The sequence below is a fragment of the Phyllostomus discolor genome, chromosome 5 (genome assembly GCF_004126475.2).
Source record: "Phyllostomus discolor isolate MPI-MPIP mPhyDis1 chromosome 5, mPhyDis1.pri.v3, whole genome shotgun sequence".
In the NCBI taxonomy this organism is placed as follows: domain Eukaryota; kingdom Metazoa; phylum Chordata; class Mammalia; order Chiroptera; family Phyllostomidae; genus Phyllostomus; species Phyllostomus discolor.
This window is the reverse complement of record NC_040907.2, coordinates 25,192,058-25,218,297: the sequence shown is the minus strand read 5'-3', so window position 1 is coordinate 25,218,297 and position 26,240 is coordinate 25,192,058. Positions and strand designations below refer to the sequence as shown.

Below are 26,240 nucleotides of genomic sequence, written 5' to 3'. Positions count from 1 at the left end.
GACCAGCCCAGAAGCAAGGGGCCCGGGGCTGATCTCCTGCCCCACCTCCCAGCAGTTTGCTCCCCTCCCGCTGGAGAGACGGGGCAGGGAGAAGCAGCCACACGCTTTGGTTAGGAGACAAGCAGGCAGACAGCACTTCCCAAAGGTGATGATGATGGAACCAGGAAGAAGAACAAGGACATGACTTCTACGGAGTCCGAAGAAGCAGGAGGGGTGTCTTTCCTTTGACCAGAGCGCTTTAGGAAAGACCAAGGGGAAGCGTGAACTGCGCGGTCTCTCAGCCTCCCAACTCCAAGCGGTGGTGGGCTTGGGAAAGGAAGCCCCGCCCTTGTGGAGTTTCACAACTTCTCTCTGATCCTTCCCAGCACTTTCTGCTGAGACAGACCCATGCTGCTGGGAGGGAGCCTGCCAGCAGGGAGGCCCCGTGACATGACTGGCAAGAGAGAGTGCACCCTGTGACCCCAGGAGGCAGCTGCACAAGCCCTAGAAACCTGCCCGCTCAGCTCCAGCATGGTATTTCAGGTCCGCCCCCAATCCCTCCACTCACCTGGGGCTCCGGGCCAGGACTCCCACCCAAGCTCTGGCCTGCCCTCCCCCGACACCCTGGGCACAAGGCTCCGTGAACTGACACCCTGGGAGAGCTCGAGGAGGAAGGGAGGCCAGCACCATACACCCGCTTGCCTCACTCTTTCAAGTCCCAACTGGCCCGGGCCTCACCAGCCCCCACAAGTCTGCTGGCTGCCTTCCCTGCTGGGAGACGTGCAGTTCTAAGTGCTCGCTGCCCCGCAGCCAGCTACTCACACGCACTCGGCATTGCTCATGGGGAGACCCCTGCCCGGTCTTGGTGGAACCACCCACTGGACCCCTGGGGACTCCAGGACAGTCCCTCTGTGATCCTGGCTAGAAACCAGGGGAAAGCCCTTTCCTGCCCAGTCCTTGTCTTGGGGCCAAACCAACCTCCAGGTAGGGGAGCAAGGGCAGGGAAAAGTCTTTTTAACAAGAGCTTTCCCCGTGGCACTAAACCTAATGAACGAATATACAGTAAGCGCCAGTGGAATACAGGATGCGCCCGACAGAAGCAGTGTGCTAGTGCTACGTTGGGTGGACCTCAGCAGCCTGAGAACTAACCCCAGAGAAGGGGCAGCAGCTCCACCTACTGGGCCCTTTCCCACCCTGTCACCAGCAATCAGTTCTCCAGTCAGATTTTACTCAGGAATAAAACTAGGGCTCAACCCTCTCCTGTTTTGGTCGGCAGGGGCTTAAACTGTGGTAATGGAGCAGGTCTCTGCTGGGTGGGGGCGGTGCGCGGCCGAGGGGTAGGTTCCATGTCATCCAGTTAGTTGCTGCTTTGGAGTCTAGGGTTGCACAAGAGACTTGAACCACACAAGCTCTGACTCACGGAAAGGCTCCCCATCCCTGTAGGCTGCCCACATTCCCCTTGGCACACACAGCCAGAGCGGGAGGCCAAGAGCCCAAACCACCCCTGCGCCTGGAGGGCAGATCCTAAGGAACCAAGCAAGGAGCCAGGAGTCTGAGGTCCCACTAAACAACAAGGCCATGGAGGCCCTGGCCTATTTTCAGGACTCCAGCCTCCTTGAAGCTGGAGCCCACGTCTCAAGCTGTTCACGGGGGACAGCCAATCTCTTCCCTTACAAGGCTTGGGCCTCAGAGACAGCCTTCAGTGTGACCCCAATTCCAGACACCTAGCTTATCCCTGTGGTTCTATCGCCAGCCTGGAACTTACGCTACTCCACGAGGATGGACTTGCCAGCCCCCTTCAGCCGGTGCACAAGCCTCTTCAAGCAGAACGGGCACCTACAGACCACGTGAGGACTTGTATGAGTATGTGAAACCCCGGCATGTTCGCTCACCAGAGGGTATGCAGATGTGCACGCACCTGTGTTTGAGGCCTGAGTAGCATGTGCCTTCTGCCATCTATTAATGTGAAAGCCTAGGAAGTGTACCTTCATGTGGGTGTGTGCTTAAGAAGCACCTAGACAAACGCCCTACCGCCTGTCACCTTCCTACCCAGCAGAGGCAAGGGACAGTTGGAGCAGAGATCAAGCCGCTTTGTCCCAGGAAAAGAATGCAGATTGGTCTGCTCACTCCTCTATCAACACCTATGTGGGGAGTTCCTCCCCTGGCTAGGACTCAAGTTCCTTCTAATACCTATCGCCATGTACTTAGCACCTTCCCAGAAGGGAGCTCACAAGTGGGCTGGAAGCACTGAGGGCAAATGCTGCGAGCTTCCATTCCCCTGGCCCCCATTCCTATTTTCCACAGCCTCCAGATCTCAATGCCACTGGGTATAACAGGAGGTGACAGGCTTTCATTTCAGGCTTTGTACCTAGCCATCAGGGAACTTAAGTTTTAACAACTATTAAAATCCATGCCCTGGTTGGTGTGACTCAGTGGATTGAGTGCTGGCCTGCAAACCAAAGGGTCGTAGTTCAATTCCCAGTCAGAGCACATGCCTGGGTTGCAGGCCAGGTCCCCAGTAGAGGGTGTGCAAGAAGCAACCACACATTGATGTTTTTCTCCTTCTATTTCCTTTCCCCTCTAAAAATAAATAAAAATCTCTAAAAAAAAAAATCTATGTATAGCAGTTCCCCCTCCAAGGGTCAAGGTGTAAACAACTCTGCTCCTCCCACATTTGCTGAGCACGCCCAGTTCTGCCCTAACGGCCTTGGCCTACCGTCCCTCTGCGGGCAAGTAAGGGAAGGGTGGGGCTCTGAGAAGAGAGCTGCCACACACACACTCTCGGGTCCACCTCTCCAAGGTGGAGGGCTGTCCCAAGCCATTTATAGCCTTGGATTTACGAGTTGGCCAGGAGTGCAGAGGCCCTGAGCAGAAAGCACGGTCTGTTCAGATTGGAGCTTCAATAGAGAAGAGGTGGGTGGGTTCCCAAGGGCTTCTATCTGCAGCTGTAGTGTGTAGGAGAAAAAAATTCCTCCTTGGCTAACTTATGAAGCCACCTGCACATCCAATAATGTAGAATGAGTGAGGGTAAAATCAGACTATCCACTGGATAAAACATGATGCAAACATTAGAAATAGTATTTTATTTTTTACTATGAACATATATCACTTTTTTAAAATTTAGTGATGTAACAAATGGGTAAGAGCAAATGATTTAAGTGAAAAAATGAAAATATAAAATTGTTTACTATATTTCCAACTACAGAACACAAAAACATGCACAAAATCCAGTGCATGCCTCTACGACATGGAGGAGACAAGCCGGAAGGCTCACGTCCTGCTCACCCCACTGCCCCGGCGCCCAGAACTGTAGGTACTCAACAGCTACTCGCTGTTCTCGAATAAGCACTGGGATTAGGAATGAACGCATTTATTTCCCAAATTTGTTGTGATGAGATTATGTAACTTTCGTAATGAAAAAAAAATAAGCATATAAAAATAAGACTAATTTCATCACCCAAAAGCAGTAAGAGGGGAGAAGGGGCTTTAATGTTGTTTATATCAAATGTCAGATCTGCAATAAATTATAATTACAAACAAGAAAACTATGTCATTTACACTAATGGAATTTGAAATCACTGTGAGGGAAAAAAAGAACACAGAATTCTTTCCCGTGTGGAATGACAAGGCTTATAGAACACTCAGCGTTTCCGACGACTCTGAAATTTGTAAATAGCTGGGGAGTTCACCGTTTCTTTCTTTACCTTCACCTTCTGAGTTTTATCCTAGAAAAGAATAAAAAAGGTTACCAGTAAATAGTAGAAGAAAGTTTTGTAAAATAGGGGAGTTCAGAAACTATTTTACTTATTAGGAAACCGCTACTTCGGCCCTTCTCAGAGTGCAGGAGACAAAGCCCAACCACCCTGAGGCAACCCCAGGACACACGGAATCAGCTTCTCCCCTGGGCATGGACAATGGTGTTCGTGTACACAGGTTCCTGAGAAAACTAAGAAACATACTCAAATCTTCTTCTTTTTTTTTGTAGAGTTGATTCTCTCACAAACCCTAGTTGAGTAAGGCACAACTAAATGATGTGCAAAGCCAAAGAATTTGACATTTAGAGGAATCATAATATGAAAGGGGCACGTATATTCCTCAGCTCTGTTATTTATCTGCACATTGTTGCCTATTTTTAAACACCAATGAGTGACACGCACTGTTTTGTTAACCTGTTTAAATGTTAAAGATAGCTGCTCATAAGCTATAAAGTTCATATGCTACCCGATCCTACCCTCTGCTGTTCCAAAGCACTGACTAATAAGACTCTTATTACCTTCTTAATCAAGGCACATTTCAACAATGCCAGAGTAACAGACACTGGCTCAAACCACTGCCCCTGAGGAGCAGACATTTTCGCTGGGGTTGATTTACACACAGCTGAAATCCAGCCTCAGTGAAGACCTTTCCAAGGGGCGGAATGAAAGCCTCAGGCTCTCCCTCCTTACCAGAAGGTCTTTGCGCGTTTGAATTTTCTGTGCAATAACGAACAATTTCTTCTCACGTTCAATCCGCTGTGTCAGGCAGTCATACTGCTTTTGCCTTTCTTTAGCTATCCGCTGCAGAGGAGACACATTTTCATAAAACACTTAACGGGATAAAAAAGGAGTGACCAACTGTTTCTTAACCCACTTAAGCCCCAATGCATAAATGGCTTAACGCCCATCTCAGTCCAGAATCAAAGGTACTGTAAATTACTATTAAGTAATGATATTATAAAGTTGTCCACTTTAGGCGCTGACATTCTAGAGCTGAACAAAACCTTGGAGACTTGCCCTGGACACTCGGTTCTCCTGGAGCAGAGTCAGAGCTGTCCCGAGTCTCGAGGCCCTCAGGAATCTTTCCACTACTGCGCTAAGCTGCTTTAACCTTCACGCGAGCGAGCGTACGGCTACCTAAGGGGGTGCGGAAATGAACCAGCCCTGGAAACCCTGCACGCGGTGAGGAGGGAAGCAGAGCGGCGCACCAGGCAGAGTGCGGGCCTCCGAGAACCGCAGGTTCCGACTGCAGGCAGACTTCCTCAGTGGAAGCTGACCTGAGGGTTCTCACTGCTCACAGCTCCTCAGAGGCCCTGGTCCTTCAATCTGGGGGAATCATAAACCTCTGAGAAACTGATGAAAGCTCTGGATTATTTCTTGAAAAAAAAAAATGTACAGATGTGTGTACAAATTTGTAGAACTTACTCTCTCATAGAACCTCAGCTGAGAAAGGCAAAACTAAATGATCTAAATTTGTATATACACATACCTATTTACTCAAAATTCCAGTGTGGGAAGAGGGCATTCACAGACTTCCTAAAGCCCGTTTAGGGACTGCCCACCCACCTCCAATTTACACACTGATCGTTCCTTGGCAATCCACCCACCCGCAGTCTCTTAATAAAAATAATTTTGCCTTAAACACAACCATCGAAACAAACAACACTAGCAGGCAAAAACAGCAAGATGCAAACTCTTCCAGTTTCTCAAAAGGTATGTTAGTGAATTCTTCCTTCTACACAGGAATTTGGAACACCAATCTCCTTAGGGACTACCACAATACTTGAAAAGCACCAGTGACTCAGCTGACTGAAAACACAACTGATTGGCAAACAGAGTTGTCACAAGAACACGAGTCAGCCGGCTCCTCAGCTGGAAGTGTTATCTGCAGAGAGGGGAGTATTACTGGGCCTCACACTCCAACAATTCCCTAATTCTAGCACAGTCTCACAGCAGTGGTTTCAGACAGCTTTTGTTTTCACTTTATTGCACAGACTGTCAAATTTATGGGATTTCCCAATATAGTCAAACTAATTAGGGGTATTTATATTACTAAAGCAAGTTTAGCTGCCTCTGAGCTAGAGAAACTGCTGTGAAATTAAACATTGGAAGCAAAGCTGATGCAGTGTAAATGATTCAAATCAAAATAGAACAGCTGTCTGACTGAAACACATTCACGGTAGGTTTTTTTTTTTTTTTTTCAATGAATCAGTCAGAAGTGAGAGTTCAACTCCAGACGGCTTTGAGAAAAAGCATGTCTTCCGTACAAACCCAGTTATAGTGATGGAAAACACCATAAGGAAGTCAATTCAAAATTCTGGCACAGCCACGACAGGTGGCTCAATTGGTTGGAGCGTCATCCCGTACACCAAAAGGTTGCGGAGTGATCTCCAGTAGGAGCACATACAGGAGGCAGACAATCAATGTTTTTTTCTCTCTCTCCCCTTTCCTCTCTCTCTAAGCCTGGCTGGTATAGCTCAGTGGATTGAGCGCAGGCCTGTGAAACAAAGGGTCACGGCTCGATTCCCAGTCAGGGCACATGCCGGGTTGCAGGCCAGGTCCCCAGCAAGCGACATTGGAAAGGCAACCACACAGTGATTATTTCTCTCCCTCTCTTTCTCCTTCCTGTCTCCTCTGTCTAAAAATAAATAAGTAAATAAAGTCTTTAAAAAAAATAAAGTCAATAAACATATCATCAGATATGGATTAAAAATAAGATAAAATTTTTTGGTGCAAATTCACATTAAAGACTTTTTGATATGTGTTTTCACTGCTAAAGGTTCAGTATCAAAGTACCCCAGATCCGTTAATCTCCAGTGCCCCCTCCTTTCTCAGTGTTTTAAAACTGTTGTCACCTGGCCCTCGTCGGGCTGCTCAACTGTTTCGAGCATCATCCCAATACACCAAGGCTGTGGATTCAGTGCCCAGTCAGGGCACATGCAAGAAGCAACCCGTGAATGGGTAAGTAAGTGGAATAACAAAATCGATGTTTCTCTCTCCCCACCCCCTAAAATTAATTTTTAAAAAATGAAAAGGAAAAATCTGTTGGCACTTGTTACAAGCATTAAAAGCACAAAGCCCAGGACCAGAGTTTGGATTCTAATGCAGGACAAAAGGCCAAAACCTGAGCTCCTGACCACTATGCTACCCACCCTCCAAACCTAGAAACCAAGAAACTCCTCCACTCCCGTTCCTACCATCAAACCCTCCTTCTAAGGGAATTTAATGAGTTTTCCAGGAAAAAAAAAAGGATACAAAATTCAGTGGCAAAAAAGAAAAACAGTAAATTACCTTAAGCCGAGTCTGATCAGTAACTCCTTTCACTTTCTCCTTCTGCAAGGTCTCTATCGTGGGTCTGTTGAAGACCCTGTCCACTAATTCCGGGGCTGTTCGCAGGTGCGTTGCGATATCAAACTGTTCAACTGAAAGTCAAAACGATCCATGAGGCACCGTCTCGGACACCAGACCACACAGACAAGTGTGCCCGACTGTCCCAGGAACCTTCAACCAGCCCATACCTTCCTTTTTCGTGTCGAAAAAGAACACATGCTTATTCTGCTGCTTCCCCTGGAAATCCAGCAGGTGGAGCTCTGACTTCAGTCTTTCAATTTTCTAGAACACAGAATATGGTCTCATTCTATATCGGGTTCTTGTAGGGTTCACATAAGAATTTGCAAAACTTAAACCATTTCACATCATTCTCACCAGCCAGCAAAGAAATTGCTTCATTGTTTTAAAGGAAAGAACCAGTAAAATGTATCAAGCACCAAACGTGTGTCAGACTTGGCATAATCCAAAACTTGTTTAATCCTTACAACAATCCAATGAGACAGAAATGAGGAAAGAGCTTCAGAGATTAATTTGCCCATAATTTGGGGGCTAATTATTGGCAGAGCCAGAATTCAAATTAAGTCTGTCTCATTCGCCACATTAAACTCTTTCCGTTCTACCATGCTTCTAAATCACTTTCACAATGAAGCATACTTCAAGACTATAAATGCCAGAAGAAATCAACGTATAATTTCAGATTCATGAATCTATATCTCTTCCTAACCGACAAAAATACATACACCAGAACAAAGAGTTTCAGTTGTTACCTTAGCTTCTGCAACCCTTTTCATTTCTACATATTTGACATCTTGAGTTCTCATCAGTTTCAGCTGTTCTGGAGTTACTTCTTCCTTAGTCTCCTTAATAACATGAACTCCATCCTGAAATCCAAATTTAAAAGATACATTCTCTATTAGATTAAAACCATTACTAAGTTGTTGACATAGTTCATGGTCGGAACAAAGGCAACCAAAGGCTTTATACAACAGCCGTTCAATGCACTGGACCTCAAGGTGCACCGTCAATTGAGCACCTCCAGCCACCCATTCTTAGAAGAGCTCCAGGCAGAAGACAACTCAGGGTCGGGGGCAGAAACCCATGCTACACTGAAGGGGCAGTTTTGCCCAGAATACTGGTCACGAGCACCAGGACCAACTGGAGAGAGGCTAAATACAGGCCAATGCTCTTTCCCTCCATCTCCTCCCCCATCTTTACTTTACGTATTATGTTGAAGCTCAAAAACACAACTGATCCATTAGACACCCACCTGGAGTTTAACACGAGTCATTTTATAATAAAATTCATCTGGATTTTTTTCAAGAGCTTTCTTCCGGAGAGCTCTGAGGTACTCTTGCTTTTTCCGGTAGTCACTAAAAGGCAGGTTAAACAAAGTTCATAGCAAAGAAGAAAAAAAAAAACACAACAAGCAAACTTCACAACCACCTAAAGTTAGCACAAAATGAAACTCAAAAAGGCCAAAGCAATGACGATTTGATCCACACGCCACCGTCACTGATGTTGAGCTCCTGTCTCTGCGGGTCCTCTCCTGGCCCAATCCTACTTGAAATTAACTGTTCCTATCTCACATGTGTTTCAGCGCCCTTTCTGTCATTACAAGGCAAAACCAAACAAAGCACAAACTAAAACTGGGTTCTGATGGGAGCCTGGGCACCAAGTGCCCCGGTGAGATTCAGAAATCACACAGTGCAGTCACACCCCAGTGGCTAGAATTGTAGACTCTGGAGCCAGACACCCTGTGTTCAAACCTTGACTCCACCACCTCCGGCTGAGTAACCTTGGGTAGGTTAGGTAACCACTCTGGATCCTCGTTTAATCTGTACAGTGGGTGTGTTAACAGCAGTATCCCAGAAGGTTGTTGGGAAGAATAAATGAGCATAAAACCTATAACTCTCCTAGAACATTGTCTGGCCCAGTAAACAGCCTGCGGCTATTATTATTAGCCTTAAAAACTCTGGGACTCAGAGCGACCCATCGCCCACCATCTGTACCATGGGCACGGAAAGGACTTCAGCTGACATGCACAGCTAACACATAATTATAAAGTATTTTGAGTATTTTGCAAATGAAATATGAAGGAAAGAATGGGAATAATTGTTTTATAAAATGTTTTCAGAGTTCATTATCACCCACGCTCAGTCTCATGAATCCATCTTTCACTTCACTTCATTCCACACTCAACAACTGGAATTTTAGATTATATCTTGTACTTCAAGAAAAGGGAGAGAAAAAAGCCTCAGCTTTTGGCTCAAACACCAAGACAGGGGCAAATCAAAGCCACTGCAAGAACATGATCTGTAGCAATATAATAAAAAATTTCACAATGCAACTATAGTTAAATAAATAATGGTCTGCCTAAATAAAGAGAGAAGTTTAGGGTCACAGACAAGTATCTGACAGGCTGCCAGAGCTGGCCGTTTTATCAATGGCAGGAAATTATCCCCTGCTGGACACTCAGGCAGTTCAGCTGCAGCGCAGGGAGGCTGTAAGCTGCCTTGGCAGCGTCTCCACCAGAAAGACTGAACTCACTTTGCACGAAGTTTGTAATCTTTCTTTTTTTCCAGCAGGCCCAGATGTTTTCGAAAGCCAGGCTAGAAGACAAAAAAAGAAGTTAAGTTTCCATACAATATGAAGGGAATAGGCATCACTGGAGTGCTCAATAAACCCATGTCCTTGGAGCCAACTCAATACCCTGTTCCCTCCCTCCCCCACCTGGGCACTGCCCAAGGATGAGAGGAACAGTGCAGGTGCCAGAGAGGTCACAAGCACTGCCATAGTAGGTTTCTTGGCCTATTAAGGACAGAGAGAAGCCACAATGACTCGGCACTAAGCAAGCAGTTGCCAGTTGTACTAAAATTACTACAGACTTAATCCAAGGGTTTATAAAATACTATGAAGGGAAAACATAGTAACAGGGAGGCAACTGTGCTAAGAGAGCTAAATTGGGCTCTGGAGAATTGGGCTGAAATCCAAGCTTTACCTCGTAACAATCTGTGACCTTGGACAAGTCACTTAACTTCTCTGAGCTGCTGTTCCCTAACTACAAAATAAGAACAGTATCTAATCCTCGTGGTTAATGCGAGGATGAAATGAGTCTCTGGAAGTGGTAGTGGCAGCACGCAGCTTGGCCCATAGCAAGTGTCTGTCATATGTTTACTGTTATTTTTGTACCTTTGGTACAAAGTATGAGAGGGAAACAAATATGACAGAACACACTTTCTGTGGCACTTGGATAGCACGAAGGGTGCAAGGATTATATCTGTTATCTTTCTACAAGCTGCCATTTGTTGAACATCTGATATATGTCAGGGTCTGTGCTACATGTCTGTGCCTGCATCATCATAATAGGCCACTTTGATTAAGTACTCACTCTGCTACAAAGCAATCCGCTACGCTCGTCACATACGATCTCATTTAACCCCCACAACAACCATGGAAAGTAGGCAGCGCAGACAAAGAAATGGTTATCCCAGTATTCCGAAGGGGAATAAGGTTTAGAGAATGACTTGGCCAAGAACACAGAACTAGTAAGTGGAAAGCTAGAAGCGGAGCCCACTCTATCTGGGGCCAGTCTGCGCTCTTCCCCTCCCCACTGCACTGCATCCTCTTCCGCTCTGAATGATGTCGACTTTTGAGGAAGTGCATCCACTTCTCCATTGTTCACACTTGTATAGTAATTTTGGTGGAATTTTTAATAGTCATCCTTCTCATCGTTTATCCTTGCAGTAATGCAATAAATAATTCAATATTTAAAAATAATACCCCAAACCTCTCCTGATCATGTTTATTTTAATTATAGCAGACTGAGGGAAGCTGACAGAGAGTGGAGAAAGAAAACTCAAGGGCAACACCACGGGGCACAGATCCTGAAAGCTGCCACGTCCACTTGAATGTACATCGGCGTTAAAAAAAAAACTTAGCATGTATCTGAAATTGTTCACATAATTACACACCCCTCTCCATGCAGAATACCTTCGACAGCTCCCTGCTGCCTCAGTGAAGGACCTATGGAATAAAGTCCAAACTTGACCCAAACAGGAGTGCTCTTATCAATGTGCTTACCATCCTTCCCAGCGTGGCCTTCTCCACACCGCTCCCACAGACCCTCTACTCCTCCTCCTCTCCAGCCATGGCCTTGGCTTGTTCATGACCAGCCTCGAAAGCCCTCTGTCTTCTCTGCTAACCCAAATCTGCTAGTTTGGACACACAGTTCAATCTCTTTCAGCAGCAGATGCCTCATTTGTAGAATGAGGATAGCATCCACCTCATAGTGATGCTGTAGGATTGTATGAGATAATCCTTGTACAGCACGCTGGGCTGTACCTAACAAACAGCCAGTGCTAGAAGCGTGGCAGCCATTATCACGGCCTTCCGAGTCCAACGATGCTTTCGCTCATCATCTCTACTCTTCCCACCTACACTCCTCTCTTGGCATATTTTACCTGCCACCTCTCATAAAGTTGCCTCTTTATTCATCTTCTAGTAGCCTCTGGGTCCAAAACACTTGGTCCGATTCCTGGCTTTGCCACTTACCAAGTAGAGCTGTATGTCTTTGGGCAAATTACTTTACCCATCGGAACCTTGGTTTCCCCACCTGCAAATGAGAGAAGGCAATTGTACCTACTCCCACACACTGCTGAGAGTTAAGTGAGACGATGAGAGGGCAGCATTTTGCACGTTGTCTGGCTCTGGCACACAGTAAGTGAGCACTTCCAGCTCCTAATACTTTTAGATAGATCCACACATAGGTAGGTCCAAACAAGGTGGCAAATTACACTATCGCTCCCAGCACACCACGGAGCACACAGTAAATAAGCAGTAAATGTCTCATAAACGCTATTAAGTAGGAAGGCTGAACTGTGATTAAGAGGCCTTAGGCCCACCCCATCAGCTGGCACCACGACTTTAGCCACATTCCTCTCCCTTTCTTTCCCATCTGTAAAAGGAAGCTAGACCAGATAGCTCCAAGAGCCTTTCCGGATCGGATATTAAGGGATTCCCATCATTTGTCTTGCAGACGTAGGAGTGGAATAAATTGATTCTGCATACGTTACGCGAATTCCTACTCAACCTTCGCCCACACACCCCCTCCAGAGAAGACCTACAACTGTTTACTGGGCCTGAATTTGGTGTTTGTGACTGGGTAAGTCACTTTGGCCCTCTGGACCTCAGTTTCCTCATTTGTATAATGGGGATGGAAAACACCAACATTACAGGATGAGACATACACAAAAATTTCATGGGGCAGATCTTCGTGGTCCAAAAAGCCCGCGATGACACCGTATTTGTAATTCCCGCCTCTTCAGGCAGAGCTTCTTTAGATGTGGTTGCTACTTCCAAGCGGCGCTCTTACTGGCTGTGAGCTTTGACTTCAACTTCCACAGAGGTCTAGCCCTTTACACACAGTATACCATTTAATTGCCTCATTGAAAATTTGCAAGATAGCTTTGATTATACCCGTGCCCTTCCCAGAGAGAACAAGGCACTGTTTTCTAAAGAACGTGGCTCCGCCCCAGGCACGCGGGCGCCATTACCATATATTTGCATTCACTTCAACGCAGTATCTGGGTACAAAACAGACCGATACTCGCAGGCAGAGAGGGGGATGGGGCGAGAGAAGGACATGTGGCAAAGAGCCGGCGCTCGTGGAGCCTATGCGGTCCTACCTGGCTTCGCTCTCGGTGTTCCCGCTGACGGGACTTAGCTGCCTTCCGAAAAGCCGCCGCCATGCCTGCTCACGCGTGGGAAAGCTCAGTAGACAACGCCGGTTCCACACCACCTCAGTCGCCCAGTCCACCGATCCTACGGGAAACAGGCCCAGCCGCTGGAGGCTTAGAACCGCCCCCTTCCTTTCCGCAGCCTATGCGGCGCCTGCTGTTCCGGAAGTACGTCATCTAGCAAAGGCGTCCACCACTGGCTACCCTGGGAAGTGTAGTTCTCTAAATCTAGTCTCCTGACTCTACAGGAGCCAGTTCTCATTCGCCAGAGCTTGTCTACGTGTACCTCGCCTTCGCGCTCTGCTCGCGTTGGCACCTGGGAACACGTGGCTAACGCTGTCTCCGCTGAGCTGAACTTGAGTGTGCGCATGCGCAGTCACCTCTGGCTGCGTTCCACTTGCGGTATTTAGGCGGTGCATTTGAAGCCCGGAGTTGTGTGAATTTTAGCATACACCGAAAAAAGCGCCCTATAGAGCAGCGGTCCCTAACCTTTTTAGCACTAGGGACCGGTTTTTCAATGGACTGGGGTGGGGTGCGGGGGGGGGGGGGTTCCGGAGTGGAGTGGAATAGGAGACGGAGCTCAGGCGGCGGGGGGAGGGGGCGTCAGGAGGCGGAGCTAGACGATGCTTCACTTGCTTGCTGTCGCGCACCTCCCGCAGTGAACTGCGGGCGGGCGGGGGCGTCAACGGGGGCAGAGACTGGAGACGGAGATCAGGCGAGCTTCTTTCGGGTCCCGGTTTGCGGCCTGGGGATTGGGAACCTCTGCTATAGAGAAACAACATCTTAAAATCATGTCTGGCTGTGTCACCTACTGCCTTTCTGACTTCTGACAAGTCACTTGACTTTAATGAGCATCATTTTTCTCATCCATAAAACAGTAATACAGGCATGCATTGCTTGCTTTATAAGTCCATCAAGGGGCTCACAGTTAAATGAAGGGGTTGCATCAAGGCAGTAGCTTTACAGTTGAGTCTTACATGCTCAAGAGAACGGCTGGTTGACAGAATGAGTGTCAGAGGCAGTACAATGTAAATGATTGGGACCTTAAACCATAGAGGTGTGTTCTGATCCTACCTGCTACCAGCCAAGACAAAGTTAGCTTCACTCGACTTTGGTCTCCCCATCTGTAAAATTAAGGCAATAATGCTAGACCTAGAATGGTTGTGAGCATTAAATGAAACAGTATGTTTAAAATGCTGTGTTCACAATCAAACGGAGCTATTACTGTTATTATTACTAAACCTGACTAAGGACAGAGAGAGGGTTGGGTGCAGCAGAGAGCTCCAGAGGCACTTCGTTTCTTTCCCATCACATAAAGCTGGCCGCCATCGAGTTCTGTAATTGTTCCCATATCACACAACAGGGCTCACTCCTCCAGCTGAGGAGCTGTGGGGAAACCCCTCTGTCCCTGGTGCAAGTCCAGTAGACCAGTGGGCATGAAAGAGCTGAGAGTAGCTGGGATCTGCGGTGTTAAAAAAAAATTCTTTTTCTGCCTCTGAGTCTGAACCTTTCCCAACTAGGGCTATATGCACTAACAACATTCCATCTCATTTGTTACTTAACCATGGAAAGATAAGGCCCTTCGTGATCTGGCCCATACCCACATTTCCAGCCTCATTTTGATTAAGAAGCCCAGCCTTCAGGCAGAGTGAGGAGGTGGCAGCCCCAGTCATGCCTGCCATTCACTCTGAAGAAGGCACTGAGTGACTGGTATACCCAGGAGAAGACAGCTCTGTACACTGGGAAGGGGGAAGGAACCCTAGGCAGCCCAAGGGGTAAGAGTGAGCAATACACCCAAAGAAGGAAAGAAGTTTTCTCATTGTGAGGAGGGCTTGTGGTTACAAGCATCAGAGTGATTCAGCACCCAGAGGAAACCATGAGAAGCCTCTCAGTCACCACCCAAGGCCTCCTTTTGAAAACCCAAGGTGAGAGAACAGTTGGGAGACCCTGAGCAAGCCCCCTTTCGCCACAAGATAAGGGTGTGTGGGGACCTCCTGAGTGAGCGAAGGGACAACCAGATCTCACTTCCAAAAGGCTAGTCACCCGGCACTCAGGCTCTGCTTCCAGCCCCGGGCTCAGACACACCTGTTCCCTGGAGAGGGGGGGAAGACTGATGGGAAACAGGAACAGGGAGTCCATGTGGCTGATCCCTGGACCTCCCTGGGGCACGTCCTCCTGAGTCACTGGAAATAGAGCAGGCAGGGAAATGTGAGCCCACTGGGGAGCTGGAAATGGAGAGGGGAACCGGAGGGGGCACTTACAGTTTAGGCATCAGGAACAACAACGATAAACAGCCCCTGCCCTTCACCAGTTCCCCTTCCCCAGGCTGGGCCAAGTCAGAAATCTCCCAACTTTTTCTGGCCTTCAGACTCCAGGTCCACTAGCAGAACCTAACACTTGACCATGAAAGGGAGTGTGTGTGGCAGGCAGGGAGAGGTCCCACATATTGAATGCCTACTGTGTGTTCTCACCCAACACTCACAAGAATGCTGTGAGACAGGAAGTCATCCGCTCTTCACAGATGAGGAGACTGAGGCTTAAAGAGGTGAAATATGCCCTGGCTGACGTAGCTCAGTGGATTGAGCGCGGGCTGGGAACCAAAGTGTCCCAGGTTCAATTCCCAGCCAGGGTACATGCATGGGTTGCAGGCCATGACCCCCAGCAACCACACATTGATGTTTCTCTCTCTCTCTCTCTTTCTCCCTCCCTTCCCTCTCTAAAAATAAATAAATAAAATCTTTTTAAAAAAAAGAGGTGAAATAACTACAGAGACTGTTGAGTCTAACAGTTAAACTCTTGAAGAGAACAAGTTTTGCTACCCTGAAGCTGCCATTTGGGATATTGATTTTAAGCTGTTAATTAAGAAACAAGCCCTGGCTGGCGTAGCTCAGTAGATTGAGCGTGGGCTGCAAACCAGGCATCGCAGGTTCGATTCCCAGCCAGGGCACATGCCTAGGTTGCGGGCCATGACCCCCAGCAACCGCACATTGATGTTTCCTTCTCTCTCTCTTTCTCCCTCCCTTCCCTCTCTAAAAATAAATAAATAAAATCTTAAAAAAAAAAAAGAAACAAAACACTCAGAAATCTAATACCCCATTCCCTTCACTTTCTCCTCTGTCCAAAAAAGTCTGTACCCCTTGTTGCCTTGCTGTCTTTAGAATTTTCATGCCTACGTGGATTCCCCATGCAGATGTATTAAAATCTTTGATTTTCTCCTGTTAATCTTCTCTGTTAATTTGATGATTGGCCCAGCCAGAAGAACTTAAAAAGGTGAGAGAAAAACTATTAATATTTTTAGCCCCCACATTCTTTTTTGTCATTAGGAGTTTTGACACTTGATTGAATTTGAATCCAGCCTGCCAGTATTAGCTCTGTCATCATTGACAGGTTACTTACTTTCTCTATGCCTCTATTTCCTCATCGTTAAAACAGAGAAAAAAATACGTATTGCAAAGGTTGTTGGGCCCTGGCTGGTATGGCTCAGTGGATTGAGTGCTGGCCTGGGAACCAAAATGTTGCCAGTTCGATTCCCAGTCAGGACACATGCCTGGGTTGTGGGCCAGGTCCTCAGTTGGGGGCGTCCAACAGGTAACCACGCCTTGATGTTTCCCTCTCTTTCTCCCTCCCTTCTCCTCTCTCTAAAAATAAGTAAATTAAAATCTTTAAGAAAAGAAAATCCTTTATCAAAAAAAGTTGTTGGGAAACAAAGTACATTAATACATGTAAAGCACCCAGACAAGGCTGGTGCAAAGTAGAAACACAGGAAAGATGGGCTCTTATTAAGGCTGTTCAAACCATGAGTAAATACCAGAGACCCCAACTCTACCTTTGATCCAGCACCATCCTTATTCACTCATTCACTAGTAGCCCCCCCCCCCCTTTCGGAAGGCTGCTCACCGGTTCCCTTCCCCTAGAGGATACTTTTTTTTAAAGATTTTATTCATTTATTTTTAGAGAGAGGGGAAAGGAAGGAGAAAGAAAGGGAGAGAAACATTGATGTGTGAGAAAAACATCAATTGGTTACCTCTCACAGGTGCCCCAACCAGGGACCAGGCCTGCAACTCATGTGCTCTGACCAGGAATTAAACCGGTGACCTTTCCCTTTGTGGAAGGACGCCCAACTGAGTCACACCGGTCAGGGACAGAGGAGACTTCTTTGCCATCCACTCCAAACAGGCAGTCCTCCCTGCACTCTCTAGGGCTGGGAGTCTCCTACACCTGCAAGACAAATCCCAGAGAAAGGACCCACCCATGGGCTGGCTGCTCACTCCCTGGATTCCAGATAGCTGGTGCCTGTGGTCCAGACTAAGGGAAAAGGAGGGACCCACACTGAAGCACATCTGTTATTCGTGCACTCACCAAATATTTGTTACCTGAACATTAGAGTAGGTATTGGGGACAGGGTGGTGATCAGGAAGGACCCATTCCCTGCCCTCCTGACTTACAGTTTAGGCATCAAGAACAACAATAATAAACAAGCAATTAGTTAATTTTGAAAGGAAACCTGGCCTCAGGGGTGACTTGGGGCCCAGGAAGGCAAGCAATTGATTCAGAGACAGCAGAGGAGGATACTCAGGAGCCCCAGCCTGGGTGGAAATGAGTCTCTGCCCTGACAGCTCGGCTGGACCCAGCTTCTGTGCCCACCTGAATCTCCACCCTAGATGCTGAGGTGTTTCCAAAGTTGGTTTGTTGTCTTGTTTTGTAAACGGCACAGCAGAGTCTCCTCCTCCCCCTCCCCTTCCAGATTGAGGCTATTTATTCCTAGTGACAAGCCTGAGGATCCCAGGGGAGGTGGCCTCAAAGACCTGGTAGGGCTTTGTGTCCCTGGTAGGCGCCAGTCCACCCTCCAGGCACAGCGAGGAAGCCAGAGGGTTGGAAACTGTAGAGGTGAGAAAGGAGGGGTTCCCTCCACTTCCCTCCGCCTCTGCTGGAGTGCCCTGACCGTGCACACTCCTCACACGCCTCCCAGAGAAGCCCCAACTTCGTGAGGCCAAGGATTAGGGTCTCCCCTGGGCTTCAAAGGTCAAAATTATTCCTGGGCACTGTGGAAACCTAGGCCAGACTTCTCAGTCCCAGGATGCAGCTGGAGGTGAGGAGGTGGCTGTTTTTGTTTTTGCCACTCAGAATTGTGAAATAAAACTCTTTGAAAGTCAAGGCCCTAAGGTTGCGGGGCTGGGGTGGGGGTCCTCCGTTCACTCCATGTTCCCAGAGATCACCTGGGTCACTGACAGGGCCGAGAGAGCAGGGTAAAAAAAAACCACCCTCTCCTCCAGGCTGGATTAAGGCCTCTTTCACAAACTCAGGCTGAGTGTGACTCCTGGGGGTAATTTGGGGGCGGAGGGAGGACACGAAAAGGGCATAAAGACTCTTGGTCCCCAATGGACCTCGGTTGGCTGTGTCCTGTACCCTTGCTTGAGATTGAATACAGCAATCTCCTGCTTGCAGCTGGGGGGCGGGGGAAGAAGAGAGGGGGAGCAGGGAGGGAGGACAGCAGAAGCTGCAGGGAGGGGACAGGGGCGGGGTCCTGGCCGCCCAGGAAGGTTGGGAAAACCAGGTTAGGCTGGGCCTGAGGAAGGGGGGGCCGGGGTGGGCTCCAGTCTAAAAGGAAAGTGGGGGCGGGGTCTGCACCCCCCAACGCCTCGGGGACCAGGGGCCGGAGGCGGGGTCCGCACCCAGCGGGCAGGGGCGGCTGGGGGCGGGGTCCGGGCGGGGCGGGTCCCGGCGCTCACTTCCTCGGGGAGGGGTTGGGGCCGCGCTCCCACTCGCCCACACAGTCCGGGCCAGAGTCCGGGTGCAGCCGGCAGCCTCGCCGGCAGCTCTCTTAGTCCTCGCGCGGCCCGGCCCGCAGGTAGAAGCCGCCGAGGGAAGCGGGCCCGGTTTCTGGCACCACCACCCCGCCGCCGCCACGAGCACCGCGCCCCGCTGCGGCCACCGGCTTCGAGGTGAGATCCCCGCCGAGCCCGGCTCAGATCCCAGCTCCCGGCCCCAGCCCTCGAGCCGCGAAAGGAGCGGTGGCGGCCCGCCCACTGCCTCAGCCTGGGTCCCGCCGCGGGTGCCAAGGGCGCTAAGCCCCAAAGGGCGTCCTCCGGACCGCGAGGCTCCCGGCAGCCGGGAGGGGCGGGGATTGCTGCGGGAATTAGGCGGGGGAGGGGGCCAAGTTTGAAATAGAAAAGCCCGGAGTCTCGAAATAGAGATCGGGAGGGTTTGAGAAACTGAGGTTCCCAAAAAGCCTCGTGGAGCGGGACCCAAGCGGGACCCCAGCGACAGGCTTAGAGAGGAGGCTGCGGAGTTATTCGAAACAGGGACAGAGACTTGGGCGTAGAGTCACTGAGAGACAGACCTGACGCATAGGGACAGACCCAGGTTTTGTGGAGCATTTTAGGAAAAAGCGGACAATGACTCCAGCGAACACTCCATAGGGCCCTTCCCAGGGCCTTGAAGGGTCCTGGACGAGTAAGCCTCCTTAGCGTGTGGTGAATCAGCCTCTGTGAGGCCTGTAGGACATTCAGAGACTGGAGACCGAGACTCTCAGGCACACAGAGATGCTAAGAGGTAGAGAATTAGGGTGGGGTGGGGACCAAGACATTCCTCCCAATAGTGACGCTAAGAGACCAGACCTGAGTGTTCAGAGGTAGAATTCACAGAGGCTGGCAGTTGGGAAATAGCCAGTCAGAGACATGGAGACTCCCACAACTTACAGACGGCTGTGAAGTGTGCACAGACAGGCAGAAGCTGAGTGGAACAGCGCTAGACACCGAGAGACTGAGATTTAATGGAGGCACACTGACAGCTTCCAAGACAGACCCTGAGAGACTCTGGCGAGGAAGACTGGGGCGCAAGAATGTGGGGAAACACAAACTCTGGGCTGACTGAGTCCCCATGAGGACAAGACCTGAGACAGTAAGATTGAGATCAAGAAAGAGCCCCAGGCATACACCAAGACAGCCCCAACTTATTTTTAAACTCAGATCTTGGACGGACTGCTTCAGCCCTGGGGGACCTGGGGTGAATGAACTGTTCCTCTCTTGTCCCCAGAGCAGCTGCTGGATCCCGCTTCCCACCCCCGCCCCTCCTTCCCCTAAACTGCTGTGACTCCCAGGCTCCGTAGGGGGTAGGGGGGAAGGGAGAGCCGAGAGTTTGGGGTGGGTGCCTGGGAGCAGCGGGTAGGGTAGGGGGGAATTAGATTTCTCGCCTTTAGTCTCCTGTCAACTCCAGGGAGCTGGGGGAGGGGTCTTTTCTGATTCTGACTCACAGCTGTGGGGCCTGGCCAGGGTTCTGGACAGAGGGGGCTGGAGGGGGGCAAAAGGGTTGAGTGGTTGGCATGGGTAATTGGAAAGGCTCCTGGGTGTCTTCCAATTGAAGCGCTGGCAGCTGGGGAGAAGAACCAGGCTCCTGTACTACTGATGTCACCCAGCATCTCATGTACCCCTGCCCTTCAACGCCAACCACCCCCTCCACCAGCACTGCAGCACTTCCAGGGAAACAGAAACAGAAAGGGCTCCTGGGCTCTTCCCATACCTGAATGACCTGGAGCATGCCCCTCCCCTCTCCCTGGCCTCTGTGCTCAGCTGTAAAGTGGGGATGACCCATTGCCCTGCCTGCCTTTTGTGAGATCTGATGAAATAGTGGGTGGGTGGGTGGGAATGCACCTTGTGAGAGGCAAAGCAGCATGCAGATTTGTGCACCTGTGTACCTGTGTGAGGGGTCTCAGAATCATGCTCGCTGGAGTCAGGCTGGCCCCATAGCCTGGGCCTCTTTGGTGCTCCCAGTAGAACTAAGGGTTGCCCCTTTGTTCTTTCCCTGGGCCCACCCTGAGAATGCCCAGGTCAAATCCCAGGCCAGCTCCCTGACTCTGGTGGGGTGAGAAACTATTGTCTGACCCCAGTATGAGGGAGGGGCTAACAATCAAAACACTAATATTCTCCATTTAGTGACAACTAACTAACTGCGAGGTGCTTTTCAAGTATCATCACATTTTAGCCCAGAAACAACCCCAGGAGGCAGGAGGTGCTATTAGGGAAAACAGGATCAGAGAGCTAGAGTGACTTGCCCAAGATCTCCAAGGTGTATATTTCACAGCTCAAGCCTCTGCACACCACAGGCCACACCATTTATGCAGCCACTCTGAGCTCTGAGAGGTGCCATATGTGTGTGTTTGAGTCAGGTGTGTGTGTAAGGGCGGGTGTTAGTGGGGGCAGGGGCTGAGAGCCATCTGGCCGATGGAGCAGTCTCCCTTGCATAGCCCTCCCCGCCCAGAAGAAACACAAGACTGGCTCCGTCAGTCCCCTGGACCTGCCAGAGAAAGGGGAGGAGGGAATGGGCAGGGACAGGTGGGCCTTGATAGTGCCCTTCACCCTGTCCTCACTGGAGCCCAGCTGGACAGACTGGGGGATTCTGGGAAGGGGAACAGAAGCCATGCCCATACCCTATTTGGGGTGCCCCATCTCAGAGTGATTACTGCCTCCCAGGGGACGGGCCCAGGGATAGCATGGGCCTGGAAGGTGGTAGCTGCTCAGAGCCAAGCCAGGAAGGAAGGAAAAGGTCTAGCACACTCCTGAACAGAGGCATGGCCACACTGCACCTGGGTGGCCCCCTGCTGCCCAGTGGCTGATGGCCCAGGCAATCCTCAGATGTAGGGCCAGAGGAAACCCAGGCCTGGGTGGTGGGGAGTGGAGTGAGAAGGGGGGAGGGTACCCTCCACCCTGTAGCATAGCTCCTACCCCAGAATTCCCTGCTGTGAAGACCCCAGCTTCTGGTTGCCTCGTGCCCTGGCCTGGGCTGTCAACTGAATGTCCTCCCATGGTACCGAAAGACAGTCGTGAGCTCACACCCTTCAAAAGAGCCAGACTCTACAGGCTTGGGGAGTCTGCTGGCGCCTGGAGTCTGAACTCCAAGCCAGAGCAATGCTTGATTGGGAGAATTTCCCACTAGGGGTGGCTTAGAGAAGGAGGGCTTTTCCTTCAACTTGAGCCAGGACAGGCTCTGGGGACTGCCAGTTCCTGAGGCCTAATGCGGAGGGAGTGGGTTGGTGGGTTCCTTTGTACTCCCCAGGCTCATCTGCAGCTGTGAGAACATCCCCTCCCTGTGGGTCCTGGTGGTTCCTCTCCACCCACCCCGGGATCCCAGTCCTCAGCAGGCTTCATGATGGAGCAGCCTGGAGGTGGGGAGCTCTGAATTAGGGGCTAGAGACTGGAATCGGGCAGCAGAAGGGACCAGGAACCCCACTTTCCTACCCGCTCCACTCCCCATGCTCCTGTTCCAGAGGCAGCTGTGTGGATGACCTCATCCCACAAATATGCTTTGTTCCTGAGAAAATGGAAAGTGTCTGAGGTTTGGTTGGGGGGTGGGTATCTGCAGAACAGCTCTTAGGGCTCCCCCTTGCCGGACTCCCCATCTGGGAGGGGGCCTGATTGGGGAGAAAATATCTTCAGTGGCTTCCACTCTCACCCTTGACTCCCCCTGCCCCAAACCCTCAGAGATCACAAAGGCTGGGGAAAGACTGTTTCTCCCAGAGGCAGGAGGGAAATCATGACCCACGGGATGGAAAGATACTGGGGCTTTGCCAGATGCTGCCAGGGGTGATGGCCCCCAGCAGGAGAGGGCAGGGAGGCACACTGCATAATCTTTCTCCCGTTCCCCTCTCTCTCTCTTTTCCCTCCCCTGTTGCTGGCAAAACCTGACATCTGGCCATCTGGGCTGCCCCAGCTGCTGCAGATGTTTCAGGCCAAGGCTGCCCAGGCTGGTGTGACCAGAGACTCAGTAGGGGGTGAGGGCATAGGGTCCAGCTGGGGAAGCTTAGCTGGGTCCAGCTTGCAGGATTTCCTTCCTGCTTTAACCTAAGCTGAGCCTCTGAAGTCCTTGTTGCTGAGCTGATTCTCCTGGGAGGTGAGGCTCAATGACATCGCCTCCTCCACCTCCACCATTCATCCGCCCAGCATCCCCCTAACATTCCACTGTTTCCTGGATGGGGATGGGGGTGGGAACAGCCCAGTCCCATCCCTAAACTCCCCACTCCAGCCCCCTGCATGCATAGGGGTTCCTTTATTCATACCTCAAGTCCCTGCCTAGGAGTCAGGAGAGGGTGGGAGTGCTATTTGTATGGGACCAGACAGGGTAGCTCTCTGCCCCTGCCCTTGCCCCCTTGGGGACAGTAGTGACCGTGGAGGCTAAACTAGGGCTGGGGCAGGAAATGAGTCACTGACCCAGGAAAAGCCCCCTCCCCCCAGATCTGCCAGGGCCCTGATAAGAAAACAACTTCTGCTTCCTGATTTTTTCCTGACCCCCTTCCACCCTGAAGTTAAATACGGAAATAAACATGCCGGGTTCCTGGGTTCCCAGAGGCATCCCTTCCCCATCTACTCTGACCTAGAATTTTCTGCACCTGTTCTCTTGCTCTTTATCATGCGAAGGGCTCTTGCAAGGGGCCAAACCACAGCCTCTCTTGGTGACCCCACTGCACTTTGTGTCCCTGACAGGGCTCACTCACAGCCACCATGAGCGAGGCCTTTGACTGTGCAAAATGCAGTGAATCCCTGTATGGCCGCAAATACATCCAGACAGACAATGGCCCCTACTGTGTACCCTGCTACGACAACACCTTTGCCAACACCTGTGCTGAGTGCCAACAGCTGATCGGGCATGACTCGAGGGTAAGGACCAGACTGGGCAGGGCAGGGAGTGGGTGGAGGCTGGCGGGAAGGGGTAGAGGTGCCAGTGCCGCTGTCATGTTCCGGCAGGAGCTGTTCTACGAAGACCGCCACTTCCATGAGGGCTGCTTCCGCTGCTGCCGCTGCCAGCGCTCCCTAGCCGATGAGCCTTTCACCTGCCAGGACAATGAGCTGCTCTGCAACGACTGCTACTGCAGTGCCTTCTCCTCACAGTGCTCCGCCTGTGGGGAGACCGTCATGCCGGGTACGTCCCCAAGGGCTTATTGTACGTGGGACCGGCATGCCTGGCATCTTGGGACACAGGGTTCATGCACATGCAAGTGACTGGCGCACCTGTCTGATACATACATGGAGGCGTGTACAGCAAAGACCTGCGCAGACAGCAGGTTCCTGGAATCTTAGTGTGTGCAGGATCTGTTGCGCTTGTGCGCTCTGGGGGATTTAGCAGAGGGACTGGCACTCTCCAGTATGCACACGGAAGCCCACGTGTACAGGAACTGCCAAGCTTGGTATGTTCCAGAGGGTTTAATATGTGCTGGTCCAGTGGGCCTGGTGTATACCTATGGTCTTACCATGTGTAGGCAGACCAACGCACCTGGGGGCTTGGCATGTCTGAAGAGCTATATGTTTGGTACATGTAGGAGCTAAGAGGATGCTGAGACTGTCATGCTTGGTACACTGGGGCTTGGTGTGTGCAGGGACAGATAAACAGGGAGTTTAACGTGTGCACTGAGCCGCATGCCTCATAGATATATGTGAGGATTTAGAATATGTAGAGAATGGCATGATTAAGATACGCAACGGTTTAGCATGTACCAAACTTATGTCTGAAACATTAGAACTTTGTGTGGGCAGAGACACCTGCTAGGCTAGTATAAGTGGGGTATTTGTGTGTGCACTGAAACCATCATATGTGGTGTGTAAGGGCTGAGCATATACTGAGTCATCATGTCTGTGACATGAGACAGTCATGTCTGGTCCATATGGGAACTTCACATATGTCAAACCCTAACGTCTAGTTTATGGGGGCTTAGCAGGTACCTGGCCAGCAAGTCCAGTGTGGGGGGGAGGTTAGCACGTGCAGTATACGTGGTGGGGGCCCTGCTGCGTGTGCACGGGCACCGCCCTGCTCAGGCTATGGAAGCAGTGGGGATTCTCCTTGGTGAGGGTTGGGAAGCAGAGGGTGGCACTCAGGAGCTTGGGACACAGGTTCTGAGTGGGGCCCCTGTTCCCCACAGGGTCCCGGAAGCTGGAGTACGGCGGCCAGACGTGGCATGAGCACTGCTTCCTGTGCAGCGGATGTGAGCAGCCGCTGGGCTCCCGTTCCTTCGTGCCCGACAAGGGTGCTCACTACTGCGTGCCCTGCTATGAGAACAAGTTTGCTCCTCGCTGCGCCCGCTGCAGCAAGGTGGGGGCTGGACCAGCAGGGCGGGGACACTGCTCTCCACTGCACGCATGGGTGGGGGTAAGCCAGACTCTGTTGTGGGGTGGGAATACCCACTCCCCCCTACTGACAGATGCTGCCCCCACAGACGCTGACACAGGGTGGCGTGACATACCGAGACCAGCCCTGGCATCGAGAATGCCTGGTCTGCACCGGGTGCCAGACACCCCTGGCAGGGCAGCAGTTCACCTCCCGGGATGATGATCCCTACTGTGTGGCCTGTTTTGGAGAACTCTTTGCACCCAAGTGCAGCAGCTGCAAGCGCCCCATCACAGGTGGGATAAGGGTCAAGTACCTGAGTGGGTAGGGTGCAGGCCAGGGAGTGGGACCTCGGATGGGGTGAGACTGAGGGCCAGAACCGCCCTCTAGATCTGCAGAGCTAACCTCCAGCCTCCCTCCAGGACTCGGTGGAGGCAAGTACGTGTCCTTTGAAGACCGCCACTGGCACCACAGCTGCTTCGCCTGCGCCCGCTGCTCCATCTCCCTGGTGGGCCAAGGCTTCGTGCCAGATGGAGACCAAGTACTGTGCCAGGGCTGCAGCCAGGCAGGGCCCTGAGCCAGGGCTCCTGGGCCCAGGACCTCCCAAACCAGGGCTCGAGGACTAAGGCTCCATTTCCAAACCACCTCTGGGTCCCAGCCTCTCCCCAAATTGGGGCTCCCCCTGGGCTCCAGGATTCAGCCTCCCCACTGCAACATCCACAAACTGGTACTCCTTGACCCAGGGCCCCCAAACCTGGGCTGTTACAGAACCTCTCATTCAGATCCCCTCCCAAGCCTGAACTCTAGAACTCAGCCCTGTCTGCTAGTGTCATGGTTCCCAGACCAATCCCCCTCCCCAAATCAGGGCTCTAGACCCCAACCCTCCAAAGCGGGACTCTGGGACCCAGGCCCCTTCAATCTAGGCTTCTCTACAGAGACTTTAGGTCTCTGATGGGTGCCTGAGAAGTGCTGTACTCAGGCTTGACCCTCCCGCCTCTATTCCACTCCTGTCCCCAGGGCTGAGGCTGTTTGGGCAGCAGATCAGAGGTTCACTGGTTAGGGGGTCCTAGGGTACAGGGTTTTGCCCAGCCCACGTTCGTTGAGTGTTCTCTCATTTCAGCTCCATTTCGCCCTGAGATGGGCGGAAGGGTGGAATTGTTTCAGCCACTTCCAGATTCTGCAATAAAGCAGTGTGAGGTAGCACAGGCCTCTGTGTGTTTGTCTGGGGGTGGAGGGGGAAGAAAGGTTTCTTTGCAGACCGGAGACTCTGAGGCTATTCCAAACCTTCTCAGTGCAGGGCAGAGGGGGAGCTGCGGGCCACAGGATGGGAAATCTCTCTGGAGAAAGGGGA

The 26,240-nt window shown here is 50.9% G+C and overlaps 2 protein-coding genes across 2 annotated transcripts; one reads left to right on the top strand and one right to left on the bottom strand.

The window, feature by feature from the left end:
- Positions 1-3,323: 3,323 nt before the first annotated feature.
- Positions 3,324-12,934, bottom strand: UTP11 (UTP11 small subunit processome component). The gene is made up of 8 exons (XM_028513891.2): positions 12,749-12,934; positions 9,612-9,673; positions 8,332-8,434; positions 7,832-7,945; positions 7,253-7,346; positions 7,026-7,156; positions 4,425-4,535; positions 3,324-3,704 (listed from the first exon to the last, which is right to left on the bottom strand). The coding sequence occupies exons 1-8, from the start codon at positions 12,809-12,811 to the stop codon at positions 3,621-3,623; spliced, it is 762 nt and encodes a 253-aa protein (XP_028369692.1). The 5' UTR covers positions 12,812-12,934; the 3' UTR covers positions 3,324-3,620.
- A 5,604-nt stretch (positions 12,935-18,538) lies between these two features.
- On the top strand, positions 18,539-26,092 carry FHL3 (four and a half LIM domains 3). Its single transcript, XM_036025808.1, has 6 exons — positions 18,539-18,741; positions 23,275-23,448; positions 23,536-23,710; positions 24,705-24,874; positions 24,999-25,185; positions 25,312-26,092. The coding sequence occupies exons 2-6, from the start codon at positions 23,293-23,295 to the stop codon at positions 25,464-25,466; spliced, it is 843 nt and encodes a 280-aa protein (XP_035881701.1). The 5' UTR covers positions 18,539-18,741; positions 23,275-23,292; the 3' UTR covers positions 25,467-26,092.
- Positions 26,093-26,240: the final 148 nt, after the last annotated feature.

Excerpts from the sequence above, each read along its gene's own strand:
- UTP11 (XM_028513891.2), bottom strand. The coding sequence starts at position 12,811 with ATGGCGGCGGCTTTTCGGAAGGCAGCTAAGTCCCGTCAGCGGGAACAC. Across the intron at positions 9,674-12,748 it reads AACACCGAGAGCGAAGCCAG|CCTGGCTTTCGAAAACATCT; the intron begins GTAGGACCGCAT and ends TTTGTCTTCTAG. Across the intron at positions 7,157-7,252 it reads TTTCGACACGAAAAAGGAAG|TTGAACAGTTTGATATCGCA; the intron begins GTATGGGCTGGT and ends TTTGACTTTCAG.
- FHL3 (XM_036025808.1), top strand. The coding sequence starts at position 23,293 with ATGAGCGAGGCCTTTGACTGTGCAAAATGCAGTGAATCCCTGTATGGC. Across the intron at positions 23,449-23,535 it reads TGATCGGGCATGACTCGAGG|GAGCTGTTCTACGAAGACCG; the intron begins GTAAGGACCAGA and ends ATGTTCCGGCAG. Across the intron at positions 24,875-24,998 it reads GCTGCGCCCGCTGCAGCAAG|ACGCTGACACAGGGTGGCGT; the intron begins GTGGGGGCTGGA and ends CTGCCCCCACAG.